Source organism: Rhipicephalus sanguineus, chromosome 2 (genome assembly GCF_013339695.2).
Source record: "Rhipicephalus sanguineus isolate Rsan-2018 chromosome 2, BIME_Rsan_1.4, whole genome shotgun sequence".
NCBI lineage: Eukaryota > Metazoa > Arthropoda > Arachnida > Ixodida > Ixodidae > Rhipicephalus > Rhipicephalus sanguineus.
This window is the reverse complement of record NC_051177.1, coordinates 34,857,297-34,876,710: the sequence shown is the minus strand read 5'-3', so window position 1 is coordinate 34,876,710 and position 19,414 is coordinate 34,857,297. Positions and strand designations below refer to the sequence as shown.

The 19,414-nt window shown below is 45.4% G+C and overlaps 1 protein-coding gene across 2 annotated transcripts in view; it reads left to right on the top strand.

Annotated features, from left to right (window-relative positions):
• Nucleotides 1–7,652, top strand: part of LOC119382708 (flavin-containing monooxygenase 5) — a 35,468-nt gene extending 27,816 nt beyond the window's left edge. For both annotated transcript variants that reach the window (XM_049412307.1, XM_037650542.2), the window contains exons 3-6: nt 181–598; nt 1,269–1,595; nt 6,337–6,537; nt 6,947–7,652. In XM_049412307.1, the coding sequence (XP_049268264.1) occupies nt 181–598; nt 1,269–1,595; nt 6,337–6,537; nt 6,947–7,405 (1,405 nt within the window). In that variant the 3' untranslated portion in view covers nt 7,406–7,652. The remainder of the gene's footprint in view (nt 1–180; nt 599–1,268; nt 1,596–6,336; nt 6,538–6,946) is intronic.
• Nucleotides 7,653–19,414: the final 11,762 nt, after the last annotated feature.

The window sequence follows — 19,414 nt, the reverse complement described above, 5'->3', positions numbered from 1 at the left end:
TTTTTCCGTCCCGCCAGGAAACAAGCACATTGAGTGGCCTTTCCTAAAGACATTTGTCTCTCATATTATCTTTATGCACGGCCAAGCTGGGAATATCGGTACTCTTTTCATGAATATCCACGTCGAGGACCTATACCAAATCCAACGATATGTCCTTCACGCACCTTCCCCGGCATGCAGTGACTTCCCTCCATCAAAGGACCTCCCCAACTATATGCACAACACGAAAATGCTGGGCTACTTCCGGAGCTACGCCGACCACTTCGGCGTCACCAAACACGTGAAGACGAGGCACGACGTGGTGCAGGTGACGCCAGCTGCCGACTACGAGAAGACAGGCCGCTGGGACGTGATCGTCAGAGACCTGGAGACGAACACCGACCGCACGGAGACGTTCGACGCCGTGGCCGTGTGCGTGGGTCATCACGTGTATCCGAACGTGCCGCAGTTCAAGGGCCAGGAGAAGTTCCGCGGCCGTATCGTGCACACGCACAGCCTGAAGAACGCCGACAGTTTCCGCAATCACCGAGTGGCCGTGGTGGGCATCGGCAATTCGGCGGTCGACGCTGTCGTCGACGTCAGCTACGTTGCCATTGAGGTAAGCGTGATGGAACGGGTTCATCGCGACCATATAGTTGTTCTGCATCAGTTCGTGTGGTTTCAAGAGTCTGTGCCGGTTTGGGGAAGAGAAGAAAGAATACACGGGGACAGAGGACGCCTTTAAACAATCTACTCGAAGCGTAGTTCCGGCTCGATATTGTCCATTCACACGAGAAATACGGCATTTGCTTTGGAACTGAAGGCCGGTCATGTCCAAGGCCGTCTTGTGCTTATAAGGAGGGCTTCGAGGGAAGCAAGATAACGTCGGTGAAATGCCAGTGCCTATCACAAGCGTGTAGGATGTTATATACATTTCTTAACTGCTGTAAATGAGCACCGTGATACATACAAAGTGGACACGACTTGATACATTGAGACTTGAGTCAGGTTCAAACGTTGACGCATGTACCCTCATATAAACGATCAAGTGGTTAATCAGTTTCTATAGTAGTTAACTTTTATCAGTAATTATGATCACGTACTGAGATTTAACGGCGCTAATAATTCGTTGCGGGATAGAGAAGCTTATCATCACCGCTGCACGCTGCACAATAATTGGCCATAGCTTCTTGATTGAAGCAGGAGGTATGCACAGGAAAGGGTTTCAAACACGAGCTCCGTCATGTTTTTCCTTTCACTTGTTTACCTTCGCACGTTTCGTCTCGCAGACGTACCTATCCACTAGAAGAGGCGCGTGGGTGGCCAAGCGCGTTGGTCCCAACGGCATGCCCATCGACATATTCCTAGCCACGCGACTCAAGAACTACATCCAGGGAATCCTGCCCGAGTCTGTGAGCAACGACTACGTGGAGAACATCCTCAACAGCTACTTCAACCACGAGGCTTACGGACTGAAGCCCAAGCACCGCTACAACGCGCAGCACCCGACAGTCAATGACGCGCTTCCCAACCTCATCCTCAGCGGCAAGGTTCGCGTCAAAAAGGACGTCGTTGAGTTCACCGAAGACGGCGTGCTCTTTGAAGGCGACGAGAAGGTGAGAACAGTCGTGCGACCTAAAGATACAAAAAATCCGGCAGATCCCACGCACTGTGGGAATCGATGTAATGCGAAGCAGCCAGCAAAGAGCTGCATTCGTCGCTTTCTTTATTTTTGAGCCAAATGAAAGCATCCATGCCATGGCATCTAGTTCACCATATATCGCATGTTTGCCATGCACGCGTGCATGCACAATGTGGTATATACCATGCCAAATGAAACGTATATTCTGGTATATACACTGCATGACCAGTCATTTATGTTCATCACACACTCCTGTCATGTCACACCAATGTTGGTATATATCCAGTTAACTCAATGGCCGGAAGCGCACCATAACAGTGTCATGTAAATCATACCGTACGTGACATGCATAACATAATTCGCATGTTAGGACCTGTCATTTATGTTCGTCATACAGTCACATCGCACAATACCAATTATGGTGTATATCAAACGACCGAAATGGCCGTGAGTCCACCATGAGCGTGGCATGTAAATCATGCCATACATGACATGCATTTCATGTATTTCATGACACCACCTGTCATTTATGGTCGTGATACATTTGCGTCACGCAATGCCAATTTTGGTGTATATCAAGCTAGCGAAACGGCCGCGATCGGACAATGAGCGTGGCATGTAAATCATGCCGTAAATGATATGCATATCATAATTTTCAAGTTACCACCTGTCATATATGTTTGTCATACAGTCAGGTTGCGCAATACCAATTTTGGTGTATATCAAGCGAGCGAAACGGCCGCGAGAGCTTCATGAGCGTGGAATGTAAATTATGTCGTGCACGACAAGCGTGTCATGATTTTCATGTTAACACCTCTAATTTACGTTCGTCATACAGTCGCGTCGCGAAATACCAATTTTGGTGTCTATTAAGCCAGCGAAACGGCCGCGAATGCACCATGAGCGTGGCATGTAAATCATGACATGCATGTCATGGTTTTCATGTTACCACCTGTGATTCATGTTCTTGATACAGTCACATCGCGCAATACGAATTTTGGTGCATATCAATCTAACGAAACGGCCGCGAGCGCACCATGAGCGTGTCATGTAAATCATGTCGTACATGACACGCATGTCGTGATTTTCATGTTACCACCTCTAATTTACGTTCGTCATACAGTCGCATCGTGCAATACCAATTTTTGTGTATATCAAGCCCGCGAAACGGCCGCGAATGCACCATGAGCGTGGTATGTAAATCATGACATACATGACATGCATGTCATGGTTTTCATGGTACCACCTGTTATTCATGTTCGTTATACAGTCACATCGCGCAATACGAATTTTGGTGCATATCAATCTAGCGGAAGGAAAATGTTAGTAACAGCCACTGTTACTAACTCTCTGAGACAGTTACTAACCATTTACAAACTCGAAAGCAACAGGCGTGTTGTTACTACCCAAACAGCCAAGTTACTAACTCGAGTTAGTAACAAAAAGCTACTTTGCTTATAACCCTTCACAGTGCTGCAAAAACATGCATTCACTCACTGAGTGAAAGTTTTTAATATATTTTCTCAAACCCTTCTCGATTCACTTTTTTTTTATCATGGCTTGAAGACATAATTTGTACGGCCAACATTTTTAGAGGAATTGATATTTGAGTCTGATTTGCACACTCTTAAAAAAAGTTAGGAAAAAGCTTGTAACCACGAGCAAATAGTAACAGCAGCTGTTACTAGCTTTCTTGGACCATTACTAACTTTTTGCTACCTTTTTACTACCTACGTTAGCAGACACTTAAAAATTGCAACGGTTACTACCTCTTGCATACCGTTACTAACTTTTTGCCATGCACCTGTTAAACGAGTTGTTAACCAATCTTAGAAGTTATTATAACGAGCTTTTTACAACCTATTCACTAGCACGGGAATCGATTCAAGTTCATTGAGGCGATATTAGTAAGCTTAGTACCCAGTCTTGGGTCTTGTATATTAGGCCATGTTGGGACGATATTACGCAAAATATACATAGCATATTGATTGTCTTAATATGCTTGATTAAAAGTCCTACGCTATGTCACCTCGCGCACCTAATAAAATTGTACGCTATATAAGTATAGGCGCATAACTTAAGCTATTTATCCTAAAGCCTAGCTGCCCACCGGCACCAGCTGCGTACCCCAGAGGTAGGGCTATATATACTCCTGGAAACGCTTACGAATTATACGTGTCGCGTAGCCTTGTCGTTGTGTATGTGTGCTGTTCTGATTCATGACGTGCTGTGCATAATTACCTAATGATATATCGCAATGTTGATGCTCGTGAAGTGACCGTTATAAAAAAAAGAGGCGAAAGGATCACGGCTACTTAATTTTTTTTCGGTAGTAACCGTTACTACCTATTTTACAAGTTAGCAACGAGAAGGGTAGTAACCGATACTAAGTGCGTTTGTAACGGCGAGGGTAGTAACGGTTACTAACCTCCCCGTTACTAACCGCACTTACTAACAGGGTAGTAACATATGTGACAAGTAGTTAGTAAACCGAAGTTAGTAAGTACTACAACCTTTTTTTTAAGAGTGTAGCGAAACGGCCGCGAGTGCGCCATGAGCGTGGCATGTAAATTATGTCGTGCATGACACGCGTGTCATGATTTTCATGTTACCACCTGTTATTCATGTTCTTCATACAGTCACATCGCGCAATACCAATTTTGGTGTATATCAACCTAGCGAAACGGCCGCGAGTGCGTCATGAGCGTGGCATGTAAATCATGACGTACATGACACGCGTGTCATGATTTTCATGGTACCACGTGTCATATATGTTCGTCATGTCGAAATGTCTCGTCATACCAGTTTTCGCATATATCCATTCATTTAAACGTCCGCGAGCGCCCCAAGACCATGCCATGTAAATCATGCCGCACATGACATGCGTGTCATGATTTGCATGTTAGGACCTGTCATTATGTTCGCCATGAACTCTCGTCACGTCATACCAGTTTTGGTATATATGAAGTTAACGGAATGGCCGCAAGAGCCCCAAGGCCGTAGAATGTAAATCATGCTGTTCATGACATGCATGTCATGATTTTCATGTTATGACTTGTCATTTATGTTCGTAATACGGTCATGGTATTCCATGCCAATTCTGGTATACATCCGATGAACGAAACGGCCGGGAGAGCACAAAGTCGTAGGCGGCTAGATAGATAGATAGATAGATAGATAGATAGATAGATAGATAGATAGATAGATAGATAGATAGATAGATAGATAGATAGATAGATAGATAGATAGATAGATAGATAGATAGATAGATAGATAGATAGATAGATAGATAGATAGATAGATAGATAGATAGATAGATAGATAGATAGATAGATAGATAGATAGATAGATAGATAGATAGATAGATAGATAGATAGATAGATACGCTCAAACTCGCAGAAGTTCGCTAAGAAATGCTTCGCATTTAATAAATGTATACGGCCGCAAAGCCTTCGTATCTGCCGTAAAACTTCTAAGCTGCCGAACATTGCACCCAAGTTTCAAATGTTCCGAGTGTATGGAGGGGTAACTCGTTGACGCGACGGCTTACGAAATGGTTTTGACACTCGTAAGGCTTTCCCACGCTTTAGCGTGACTCGTTGACGCGACGGCTTACGAAATGGTTTTGACACTCGTAAGGCTTTCCCACGCTTTAGCGTGAAAGTTATCTCATCCCAGCGAACGACTATATTGTCTCTCACTGAGTCTGTACAGCGCAGCGAAGGCTATATGGCTCGTGTCAGCCGATCAGTGACCAGAGGCAACTGTTGTAACCTTTCCATGGAAACACGCGTCCCACTGTCATTTAATGCAAAAGGCATAGGTGGGGACCATGTCTCACCAAATGAAGCCACCACAACTGCGCTCTCAGTAGAAGGTAACACAGGAGAAAATTAGGCTTAGAAAGATATATATGTAGAACGACGGGTTATGAACCAATACTGAAGATCACGGGAGGACATTATAGGAAGTCTTCGTGTGGTTCTCTTTCTCGGTCGACTGACACGGCACATGCACGTATATACGCTACGGACAACTCTTCAACGAACTTGCAGGGGCCGTAAGTCGAAACGATCACACTTTGGATATGTCGCTTCAGGTGAGCGCTGATTGGTTGCTTTCGGAAAGACGGGCAAGTAGTCGCTTCAATCATTAAACACGCGATATTATACGTCGCGCAAAGTGACGCTGTCGCCGAAAGAATTCGTCTCGGCAGACGGTTATAGTAGGTTGCAACCGTATGCACTGCTTCACGTTGTATTATGGGAGAGACGTTGAAATAGGGATTCCTATAGCTCTGCCGCAAAAGTACTCGGAATAGTGATTTTCAACCTGTAAGTCATCATTTTTATAAAGAACATCATCAAGAACCTGGCGAAATTTCTGAGCGAAGAGGCATTTTAAGCGCCGGGCCTGTACTTGGACTGCCTGCTGCAAACTATGCCAGAGTCCTCATGATGGACCAATCTCAGTACTAAACGTTGTTGATGGCGTCTAGCACCATCTCACGTAACACTGGTTAGAGCGTAGCGAGCTGTACACAACTTCACACTTTATATATTAAATACGGTCATGGGATTCAACCAAGCAAACTGCAAACATGGTTGCGAGAACGTGCAGGCGCTACACACGGAGCAATAGAACGACGGCGCCTTTGTGGAGGCAGGCCTCCTTTAGGGTGACAACCCTTACAGGTGAGGTGTATGATGTTACAGGCGACCCTGCTGGACGACGTCATCTTGGCCACGGGGTACCAGATCAAGTTTCCTTTCCTGCCAAAGGATGTGGTCTCGGTAGTTGACAACCAGGTGCAGCTGTACAAGTACGTCTTCCCGCCCCAACTCCGGCATCCGACTTTGGCGTTGATCGGTCTTATCCAGCCTGTCGGCGCCATATTCCCCATCGCCGAGTTGCAGGCGAGTCGCTTTTATTATTATTATATGCTGTTTAAGAGACGTTAGCGCTTTTATATAGCGCCGTCCACTCCTTTTTACAGATAATAGGATACGTGAAAATCACAGCATTAAGAAACTACAAAATCATGGCATAGGCACGACCTTTTACATAATCGCCAGCTAATTGCTACGCAGTATCGAAACCAAAAATAATAAAGCGAAACTCTGAACTACCACAAAGTGTGACATTGCTTTGGTTCAGGCACGGAGTCAGTTTTGACGATCACACAGAATGAAAAGGTGCTGCCACGAAGCCCTGCGCAGAACGCCTGATGGCACGTGTATATATGACACTCCGACACCAACCCTTTCTTTTTGACAAAGTTTCAGTAACGTTGACAGAAAATTGGTATCAATTTTGCATATGCAGAGCCGCTGGCTGGCCGAATTGCTCTCCAACAAACGCTCGCTGCCCTCGGAAAAGGCCATGTTCGAGGACATCCGCAAGAAGCGAGAGTCCATGCGGCACCGCTACGTCGCTTCGCCGCGCCACACGATCCAGGTGGACTGGATCAACTACATGGATGAACTGTCCAGCCAGATCGGCGCGCGACCCAACATCCTCAAGTACTTCTTCACGGACAACGAACTCTTCCGCGCGCTGCTCGGACCCTGCCTGCCGTACCAGTTCAGGCTCGAAGGTCCGCACTCGTGGCCCGGTGCGCGGCAGGCCATCCTCGATTCGCGCCACAGGGTGATGTACCCGCTCAATGACCGATGCAAGTCCTTCAGCAAGAAGAAGGGCGCATCGCCATTCCTCTTCATGTTCCTGTTCTTCTTTGTGTTGGCCGTTGCATATCTCCTTTCTGGATTACGACATCATTCCTAGTTACTCCGCCCGTCTCTGGGTATAAGGACTCCACATGCAAACGGCTTTTGTCCGCGCCTGTTGACATACGTGTCCCAACAATAGGTGCCAGATGCAGGCGATATCCTCTGTTCTATGTTGATGTGAACAAGGCACGCCTTGCACCATAAACTCTGCATACGGGCTAGTCGTGCACATAGTGATGCTGAGCTTACTGTTTACCGCGCATTACTGCGTAATATCACGCATTGTTTTGTTGAAAATAAAGTTTTTACTGTCTCGCGCTGACGCTCGCCTTCGTTTTACTAGGGGTTCTTTGCCGAAGCGTATTTTCTCTAATGTGCTTTCCCCATGGCCTACTTGCGAGATCAGTCGTGGCTGCATCAATATGTAACGTCATCTACTACTTACTGATTACGACGTCATTCATGAAGGGACCGCCATTCAGATATCATTGTGTGGTCTTCCAAAAGTATGCACCACTATACTTCGACGGGATCTGCCCTTCACACCGACATGGGCTGCGCACGCGAGTCACTGGTATCATATCGAAAGCGCATTCAAGGTCATTCTGCCCAAACATCAGCTGGAGGGAGTCACGACACCAAGTACGCCATCTTGCTCCAAGTTCGGCCACTCCTGCTGGCACCCTACGTGCCCGCTGTTTGTGCCCGATATTCACGCCCGCTATTATACGATAGAGTGACGTCACGTCAACATTCACGCGCAGAGATTTTAGCGTTAAACTAAAAAACTGAAACTTTGACGTTTACTTATTCCATTGATAAGCCTATGATGGTGAAATTAACGACTAAAGATTTCAAAGAATAACTTATCACTTTAAGCTGATTGAGTGTTTCACTTTAGCGTCCCTTTTTAACAAGTATTTGTGCAATGCTAGCCATAAATGAGCCAACATACGAAAACCCGGGCCCACATTTGCCAATAGTATAGCCAACAAAAAGCGACGTGAGCCAATATTTAGCCGACACATGGCATATGCTAATCAGTGCTGGTAGCATGCGATTAAACACGGCAGGCTAGAGCGTCACCGGCCCCCGTTTAAATCTTTTATAACTGCAACGAAACACGGCGCAGCGCCAGCGCTGTCGTACACGAGGCGGTTGGCCGTGGTAAAAAACAACCAACATATTTAACAGTTGAAATTGAAAAAATCAGTGACCACTTGCTTATATTTCTTATTACGAATTCATGTGTGTTGCCCTCGCATCCTTCCATAGATCAGCCCTTCACATTTCAAGATACTAACCCATTCACACTTGAAAAATTCCGCAACGAAATCTCTCGGATAAGCCGGCAAGACGTGTTCAACGAAAGGGACTGCGACAAAGCATACGAGTCGTTTTTTATCCGCTTTTAAGGGCGCTTACGCAAAATCATTCGAACGTAAAAAAAAATGCAAGCCAGAAAGACAAGAAAACTGTAATGGTTAGGTAGGTCACGTCGCAAGGTGTGTGACGCGAGGAAGCTGGAGGAGACAGTGCGTGACACAAAAGGCACTTATACTGGGCGACAAACACACATGGCAACAAGTACAATAACACGGGCCCATGCACGCGGTTCCAAACAAACAAAAAAGAATATGCAGTCTCACAAGTCTCTGACGTAGACCGGTGCCTTGTGAGTGAGGCTCGTTGCGTCCTTGTGGTGTAGCCGTCACTTGTGTGCGGTGGCCGGCGTCCCGGCGCAAAAGAAAGCAGCAGGCTCAGGCGAAGCCGCAAGTAGTAGGCGGCCACAGCTCGCTCGACGCGGTAGCCGGCGGCTCCGGGGCTTCGAGCACGCTCGCTGTCTCGACGGCGGCCGGCAGCAGGGCTCTCCCGGAAGTCGTGCCCCACCCTGTCCCCATGTGTAGGGTAGCAAACCGGTTGTCCTATACTGGTTAACCTCCCTGCCTTTCCTTCTCTACTATTTCTCTTACATTACATTACATTACATTACCGCACAAGCGCACACAACAGCTCTAAAACAAAACGTGTAACAAGGATGATAGCGTATTACATACGCGAAGGCATGAAATTATATTCAGATGGATGCAGGGACAAAGAAGTAAGAAGGACAAAGTGCGTTTGCGCTGTAATTTTAGCCGCAGGACCATGTACCAACTATAATGTCAAATGAAATTTTATCTTAGTGACGAGAATCGACGCCCGCAGGGAAGGCGAGTCGTGGCTTCACGTGCCACTGCCAAGCGCCTTCTTTATTTTCTTAGCTCGAGGTCGCGCGTACTGCGGTTTTCTTTGCCGCCCAAAAGGAAGACGCTGCAGAGTCTTGGGACAACGCGAGCGCACGAGTCCGAGAGTGGCTTGCGTTCTGCGCATGCGCCCTGGCGGCTCGCAAATTTCTTGGGTCCCCAATTCTAAAACTGCCTAGTGTTTCGCCGGAGTTGGGATGTGCGCCTTCGACTTGTACTTTGGCATACAGGGCGTGGTCGACCGTGCTCGCACGCTTATCTCTTGAGGGAGAGTTTTGTACGTATTGTGCTTTCACCGCAAAGTTTGCCCCTACAAAAATAGGTTTAATCAGTCTATAGACTGTCTAAACCCATTTTTAGACAGTCTAGAGACTGTCTACATACATTTTTGTACGGGTGCGTTCAAGCTATAGACCACACGAAGGTCACTTCGCTCGCTGCAGCGGCCGCGTTTGCGAAAGGAGTGATCTGCTAGCTAGAAGAGCCAAAGTAGGGGTTAGTTGAAGTAACAACTGTGACAGTTCGCGCTCGCCCTATGTATACCTGTGCGTTCTTTTCGTGCTCCATTCTTTGTGTTTGAACAGCGTGCTGCAAGTGTCGAGCTGTGACAGTTTTAGTTCGCACTCGCCTTGTGTGTTTTCTTTTCCTGCGTCGTTTGTGCTTGAGAAGCACGCAGCAAGTTTCTAGCTGCTTGCCGTTCTTCCTGTGACATTCCGATTTCTTGTTATTTGGACATTGAACATTGAACATTGTTTATTTGCAGGAAAAAATACAAAATTTTCCTGCGGGAGGCAAAGACTAAAGGCTAAATAGCCTGACGAGGTCTTGACCTCCTGATACAGTCTGCGTCAGTGCCACATCATACACATTTACACATCAGTAACATACACATATACAAATAAGTGATATATTATACACATATTATACACATTTCAGTAGTATGAGATATTACTTGGTTTTACGTGCTATCATATTCATATTTTTTTCATACATATACATTCACAAAGATTTATACATTCAGAACGTGCTTACTTCTTCACACATACACAAAAATGTTTTACAAGAAACATGCTTCTTTCTACATAATATACATTCGGAATATAATTTTCATAAAGAGAACGCAATATTGCAATCAAACGATTCTGTTTTAATATCATTGTTCACAGCAAAAAAAGAAAGGAATCAACTAAATATACAAGTATTCCTAAATGTAAATGCCTCGCATTCATTGCTTCGCCCTTGAGGCGAAATTGTGACTTTTTTTCTAAATGTCTTGAAAAGTTGATAAATGTAAGGATAACCTCATTTTGTAACAAGCACAATGTGCTTACAGGTTTCCAATTTCAATTTAGAAGAGGTCGCTCAACGGAATTAGCATTATTGACTCAAAAAGAAATAATTCTTCGAGGCTTTGAAGAAAGCTTGGTTACTCTTGGCATATTCATCGATTTTTCAAAGGCCTTCGATACCATCAATCACAACACCTTACTAACAAAACTTGGCATTTAGAGCTTTGGGGGAACATTTCTGTATTTAATTAGAAGTTATTTGCAGTATAGGTATCAAACTGTTGGTATCAGCAACCACTATCCAAAAGCTTTGTCGATACGTGCTGGGGTTCCCCAAGGAAGCATACTAGGACCACTATTGTTTAACATTTATATAAATGATTTAATTAATATCAGTACCACGGCGCGGTTTGTTATTTATGCCGACGACACTAGTTCATTTATGATCGCTAGAAACGCTGCAGGACTACTTAGCACTGCCAATGATACACTAGAACAAATACATTAGTGGAGCTCATTAAACTCGCTAACAGTAACTGTTAATGCTACCAAAACAAAAGGCATGCTTTTTCAGCCAAAGAACAAAAACAAATCGTTCATGGATCTCTTCACATAGGAACTTCCGTGATAGAGATAATACCTTCGCTCGAAAGTTTAGGCGTCATTTTTCAGGAAAACAAATTGTGGAATGCACACATCAACATTATTGCCAACAAACTTGCTCGAGTTACAGGAATACTAATAAGATTACGCCTCCTGTTATCATTGACAGTGAAGCTCTTACTTTATGATTCTCTTTTTCTATCTCATATTAATTATTGTCATCTCGTACGGGGCAACACAACAAGCTCAAACATCAACATTCTATTCATCTTGAAAAAGAAAGCCGTTCGTACGATTTCAAATGCTCCGTTCGATGCACATACTGATCCCCAGTTTTGACAAGTTAGGTATCATGCCAATAAAGTCGCTGTGCAATACAATTTTGCAAACACGGTTTTTAACAGGAAGAAAAAAATACCCTGAGTTTTCTAGGGCATCTGTCAAGACTCATATTGAATTAGAGCACGTTCAGTACACGTCAGGTTCTCGAAAAGCCGTTTTATTTTTATTCTCCGTGTCATGTGTTTGTTTACCGTAAGACATCGTAGCACCTCACCAGACGATGTTTCTCGAATAGTGCATTACACTGAAATTTGTTAGGGTCAAGCTGAGCAACCTTTCCCGAACTTCTTTTTTTTTTTGGTCAATTAGTTCCCTGCTCACTATTGTAAGGGTTGCAAGGCATTGAACTGCCCTCTTACCGTGCCGCGAGAAGGTAAACATTGCTGTCAACGCAGGTCATGTTAGCCGACGTGGAACAGTAATTGTAGTACTCGGCTGCTGATCCGAAGGTCGGGAGTTCGATCCCGGCCGCGGCGGTCGCATTTCGATGGAGATGAAATGCTAGAGGCCCGTGTACTGTGCGATGTCAGTGCACGTTAAAGAACACCGGATGGTCGAACTTTCCGGAGCCGTCCACTACGGCGTCTCTCAAAATCATATCGTGGTTTTGGGATGGAAGGGGGGGGGGGGTTGAATCCCCCTGGTTACGCCAGTGACTTGGATAGAAAGCGAAAGAAACCGTGCGAAGACAGGACGCGTTTGCTTATCGGGCGCGCCGAACGGCTGCGATCCAACGTTTTCGCCGATGAGCCTCGTGCGACTTCCATGGAAAATGATAAAAGTGCACCTTCGGCAGTTTCCCGGCCGTGTTCTTGTAACTGTTATGACATGCGAACTCGCAAGAGCAGATAGAAGTCGACTTTTTTCGCCGCGTACACACGCTTGCGCTGCTAGGGGCCATTGCAAACCTGCTGCGGAAGAAAGCGCGGCTTTGCGGAGGGAACAGGCAACAGGGACATTTTGCCAGCAGCAGCCGTAGTGGCACTGCATGCCCGATTAGAAACAGCAGCGCACGAAGCCTATAAATAGCGACGGCATAATAAAGATACACAATTGCAGCGATTCGAGGCCAGAAACATCTAGGGCTTGCGGCTGTGAACACGGTGAGCGTTGTGGCCTGCCCTGTGGAGCCCCGTTCTTTAAATCGAGTGTTGCTCAGACACGCAGCTGCGGTCGTACGTAGCCTGTTTTAACAACTGGCATACGGCTTCGCTTTTATAGCAATTTTCTGCCCACAATTGAGGTCGCCTTTCTAGAACGACATTTATTAGCATTTCTTTACACTTGGCTCTGTCATAACAGTAAAAAGCCTACTCAAAGACAAATTAAGCAGTGTTATCATCAGGGGCGTAGCCAGAAATTTTTTTCGGGGGGGGGGGGGGGTTCAACCATACTTTTTGTATGTTCGTGCGTGCGTTTGTATGTGTGCGTGTATATATACGCAAGCAAAACTGAAAAATTTCGGGGGGGGGTTTGAACCCCCCAACCCCCCCTTGGCTACGCCCCTGGTTATCATTATTATTTCGTCAAAGCGTGAGAAAGAACAGTTCTAATGAATTCCCGTTATTTCAGTAAAGTCGAGTATCAATGCTATAAAAAAGTGAAAAATAATAATTGTGGGGGTTTTACGTCCCAAAACTACGATAAGATTGTGGGGGACGCCATACTAGACGGCTCCGGACATTTCGACCACCTGGGGTTCTTCAAGGTGCATCTAAATCCAAGTGCATGGGCCTCTAGCATTTCGCCTCCATCGAACTGCGGCAGCCGCGACCGGGATTCAATCCCGCGACTTTCGGTTCAGCAGTCCAGCACCATGAGCACTAGACCACCGCGGCGGGAACGTGAAAAAAAAAAGAAAAATTTGGTCGCGTATTTGCGTGTTTCGCTGCAAATGTCGTCGAAAGACGATAGTATTCTACCGGCCGTACTACATGATTCCGCCTCCACTATGTTGAATTGCCGCATCTGGCTCATAGCGTCGAATTTTCCGAGCAGCCTAAGAAACTCTGGCATTTTCAGCGCAGTCCAAGAAATGCCAGGGTCTTTAGATTTACGTATCTATGTATTTTCTATTAAAGGAACAGACAACCTAACACTTGCCTATTGATGCGTATCTATGTATTTTCTAGAGAAGGAACACGCCACCTAATACTTGCGTATTGATGTTGCGCCTGAGAGATGCGTAATATTTGCTTTTTGATCGACAATGTTCACAAGTATGAACGCAGCTACCAGTTCAAGATGGCTGGGCGTTCAGCAAGTGCTTAAAGTTTGGCCGGGTGTCTGAATCGTGTGACAGACAGACAGAAGACAGAGAGACCAAAATTTCTGCGTTAGAGTTCCTCAAGAAAGACTATCGTCTCTAAAAAAATGAAGACAGAAGACACGTGAACATCATAAGCTTCATGTACCAAAAACGCCAAGCCTGCGTAATATAGTGCATCAGAGAACGTGGGTCTTCGGCATGACCTCCGAGATTATAGAAACCGCCCACGGCTCGCGTGGCCAACAAAAATATAGTATGTCGGAGCTGATGGGATGTGTCTCATATCATAAGCGCTAACCGCGACTAACCTCTACGTGTTGTCGGCTTAGATGCCGTTTAAAGGTAAGAAAAAAACATACACACACACAAAACACGAGACAGTTACCAGCGTTACAGACTTTTGATGGTCGCTTCAATCGTATATTGCCAACCAAAAATAAAATCGAACGCAAAATAATACTTACATTATGCTGGCCCATATTGCACGCCCGTGCCCACGCCTATGCGAGTGAGTCCGGTTGAGAAAAAGTTTAGTTAGTCTGAGTCCGAGTGAGTCCGGTTGAGAAAAATTTTGGTGAGCCTGAGTCCGAGCGAGTCCTCGGAGCAAAATATATTTCTTGAGTGAGTCTGAGTGAACTCCAATTTTTCTGCCGGCCTATGCTCGCGGCAAAGCGAAGAAAAAAAAAATGGCGTTATATTATGGACCTAAAAAGTAATACAAGCTTGGGCACGAACTGGAATTCGCCGACAATGCTTAACTTTGTCCCCAATCCTCTCCATGTCAGCTAACTCAAAAAGAGTTTACAGTGACATTGCTACTTCCGCTGTTAGAGGTACATAAATCAAGAGTTACCTTCAGTCTGTGCATCATAGCGTGTACAGTGCGACTAATCATTTTAAACGGCGCAGTTTGTCTAGACCCGAGAATATTCTTTCGAGAGCTCGAAATGGACGACAGGTTGAAAAAGTCCGATAATCACGCATGCAACATATCTGAGGGGATCCCTTGTGCTCACTGTCTTTCACGTGGGACTTGGAGATGGTGTATCATGACAGAGAGAGAGAGCGAATACAGAAAATGCAGTGAGGTTAGCTAGAATATGTCCAGTTTGCTATCCTGCACGTGGGGAGGGGAATGAGAAAGAAAGAAAGAAAGAAAAAAAGAAAGAAAGAAAGAAAGAAAGAAAGAAAGAAAGAAAGAAAGAAAGAAAGAAAGAAAGAAAGAAAGAAAGAAAGAAAGAAAGAAAGAAAGAAAGAAAGAAAGAAAGAAAGAAAGAAAACGCATGAGTCCAACGACTGCTTATGCAACCTCGATCTATAATTAGAGCTGCCAACAAACATTTCTGGACCTGACGCTACAATTTTGTGTCGGCTGTGGGTCGGTTAGCCAATTCGCACAACTATCGCACTGCAATCACGTATTCACCCATGCGGGGTAACTGCGTATATGAAGACACGGTAGATCACCTATTGCGCCGCTGTTCTTGCAGTTTGACAAACATTGCCACGGGCTCTACGGTGTCCCTTTAGCAGACTTGATGATCGGCTTTTTACTGAAGAAAAGATCTTTGGATTCTGGCCTCACTCAAGATAAGCCCCACGGTGCAAAAGGGATCAGCCCAGAAAGCCATACGAGCCCTTCTGCAGTCGAAGACAACCGAATTAGGTGGCCGGCTGTAGAAAGTGTATCAAATCTTCCGGTGAATATTTCATCTTCAGCTAAGAATTTTAAAGAAAAGGGGGAAATAGTAGCGCAAGGCCTTGCTCAGCAAGAAATCTCAAGACAAAAGGAAAGACAATGTAAGAACATGGTACGGAGTTTGTTCGGTGGACGTAGAACGTAGGTTACTTCTTTCTTTTTTTTACCCGCGGAATTCTGTAGCAGAGAGGACGATTCCTGAATATAAACCTTCAAAGCAGCACCACTGATCACTGAAGGAATTTACCGATTCACGTATATTCGTACATTGTCATGACTAGAGGCCGGATTTTTAGGCATTGAAAAAGCGCGTTTTAGGCGCCAGAATTAAGCAGGCAAAACACGTTCTGGCCTCCAACGTCGTAAACGTAGATGCAATAAATTTTTGCATAAATGCAAATAATATGTGGCGTTTCTTTTTTTTTTAACACGAAAGTGTTTTATGCCGGGGTCCACCAAGACTTCAGTGACGTATTTCCGTCACGGAAATGACGTCGAAAAAATATACACAATCAGATGGCAAAGAAAAATCACAGCATATCCACGGAGTGAATGATGATGAGTGGGCGAAGGTGCGGAGGTTCATCGGTAAACCATGAATCTTCCGTGAATTCTGCCCAGTACATCATCACCGACGTGAGATAGGGCGCGTTTATACTAAAGGTTCGATGAGTTATGACGACTTGCAGCTCACTTTAATTTTACATGTACGCTGTGAATTTTCATTGTTTAGAAAACCATTGCTTTAGAAAACATCTGGCGTCTTTCGTTAAGCAGCTGGCGTCTTTTCCTCTTGCTTTAGAAACATCTGGCGTTCTTCCGTTTTGCTTTTACAAAACATCTGGCGTCTTTCGTTGGTTTATTTCATCAATCAACAGCGTTTTGAACAAAATTGTTATTGATTAATCACGCACAGGAGAAATCTCACCAGGCACTACCTTGGAGGTAAAGAATGGCTGCTAATGGGAATGAGAGACAGAAGAAGTCGGCTTGTAGCTACCGCTGCGAATTTTTTTATTGTTCAACAACGCACAGGAAAAATCTCCCACCGGCACCACCTTGGAGGTCAAAGCGTAAGACTGGTTACGGACTACGACCAGAGAACACCCATGCTACGACTACGACTACGAGGGACGAACGGGTGCCGCCTTAAGGAGCTTCGCCCCTAAAAAAGCGACCGTCAACGGGCATCGAACCCACTACCGCTCGGTCCGCAACCACACATGCCGGACACGCTATCTACTGCGCCATGGTCACAGACTCTGGAGGCTTTACGAACGCGCCTTTTATATCTACCACTCTCCCGGTCGGCGGGGTCGTGTTGACCTCTGGGAGTGGTAAGGTAAAGTAATCCGTCATTGTTGTGGCCTCCGCGACTAGCACCTGCAACGCGTTGACGCGTCCGTCCCATTCGGCGCGTTTTCAATAGAAGTTGAATTTTGTCAATGCCTTAACACACCGCGAGGTGGCGACCTTTGCCCAAGCGTCGTAAAAGCGTCAGCGTCGGCATCGCTCATAGCAACACGCTAATCCACACCAAACATAGCTCTGCGACGCGCGCCTGCCTCACCATGGCTGTGACACTACGTTCCCCGCTCACGCGCTCGCACCGAGAAAAATCGCGGCCGAGCTACCGGGGCAGCGCGACGCGCTTTGCGTTTCCCTCTAGTGCGGCCGTGGTGTTCAATCACATTTTAACATGCCACGGGATGGCGACCAAGTTCTGCGTCCAATATGCGACGCTCTTCTGGCTATCACACCTCGTTCTCTGATTACGCTTTCACCGTTAACTACTATAGCTACCACAAGGGTTTGTTTAATCATTTAACATGGACGTTAGTCGTCGGGATGGAGACGTACCACCAATCATCAAAGTGGGTGCATACACGTTAAACGATGCTATAGCTGCCATACATCAATATACATTGTGCAAACTCTCTCATACCAATGTACAGTAAACATTCAGTTACTTCTGTAATGGCACGTTTTACTTTCGTGTTATTCCGATTCCTATGACGGAGGGATCAACCATCTTTTTTCCGAAGAGCCAAATCCAGAAACCGAAACTGGGCTATATAGTGCACGGGAGCGTAAAGCGCGCCTAAGTAATCAAAACGTTGCAATTCCTCATTGTAACGTGAACTCGAAAAGGCAATTTCGAATCAAAATTGAGCCAAATCCTGCATCTGTTTGGGTCAAACTGAGCCAGATCCATTAAACCAGCGCTTCGTCAAGAACTGTGTCCACAACAACCAACATGGCGGCATCCATTCTCTTTCATTTGTGTCCTAGTTGCTTTCCTATCGTGCTTACATTCAACAATTATATTCTTCTTGGGCAAGTTGGCACCTACTGAACGACATGGTGTTGTAGGGCAAGACTCGAATATAAAGAGGCCGGCTTTCCTACTTCTTTCTGACTTTTAATGCTTCTTATTTTCGAGTTTTGCGCTACAATATCATGTCCTTCATTCGCTCCAAAATGGTATATTTGAAATAAGACAACTGATATTGGGCACCTATTCATTCCTTGAAGAAGAAGAAGTGATCCGAAAAGGCACGTCAAAAAACAAGCTAAGAATAGAAAGAAAAACTGAAGCTTTTTTTTTTTGAAGGCCTTAAATAGATGCCAAGAACGAGAAATCGCTGCGAAAAGTCCGGAATGGTGCAAGACCACTCGTTCTACAAGTTTAGCTATCGCCATTACGCCCGTGCAACAAAGGACGGAACTGACGAAAGCACAAGAATGGTGTTAATTTCGTTGCAAATATGCTGCTATATCATTAGTTCGCTAGGGTAGCTGTTTCGGCTTGTTGGTTTGGCATGACACAGGTTGAAAGCGCAAAAGACGAAGACAGTCAAGCCTGTTCTCTGTCTTCGTCTTTTGCGCTTTCAACCTGTGTCATTAATTCGCTGTGATTTAGACTTGTCTTACGAGTTACTTCAAGGCCAAATTAAATGTCCCAATGTATAAGAGCCAAGTCCAACTTTTATTCCTGAATACCGACGACAGTGGGCTATTTAGACTTTAGCCACAATATAGACTTAAGGTATCTTGGTGTCATGAGTACACTGGCAAAAGTTGTTGGAGCAAGCCAGACCATATTGTCAGTAGCAAAAAAATTGCGTTTTTCTCAGTTTCAGTCTAAGTGGACTTGGTGAATCAGGTGTCCACTGTCGAATCCACTCGTGGGTCTCTTTCACTTCAGCATGGCTGAGAAGGGCGGCACAGCAGCAGATAGCCAGACCGCTAAAAGACCAGAAGGGAGGGATGCCTCGTACTGGCCGGTCCTAATCGCGTAATGTCGTTTTCTCCCCTGTCAGTGAACGCATTAATAATAAATTACCAACAAACAAAAAAAAAACGCGCATGTACACAGTTTTTTTTTATTTTCCTCTTCACTCTCCTTTACACCGAGGGCTCTTCACGGTTTCGCATTTGCCAACCGCTCGCACTATGTCAGCGTGGCGGCTTATGTAGGCCGGCGCTTCCGATCCTTCCCATTTCATTGCTGATAGTGGTTGTTTTCGTGAATTTTGTTGAACTACATGACTTGGTTCAACCCCATAGAGTTCTGAAAAGTAAATGTTGCCCGGTAACATGAACAATGGTCTGA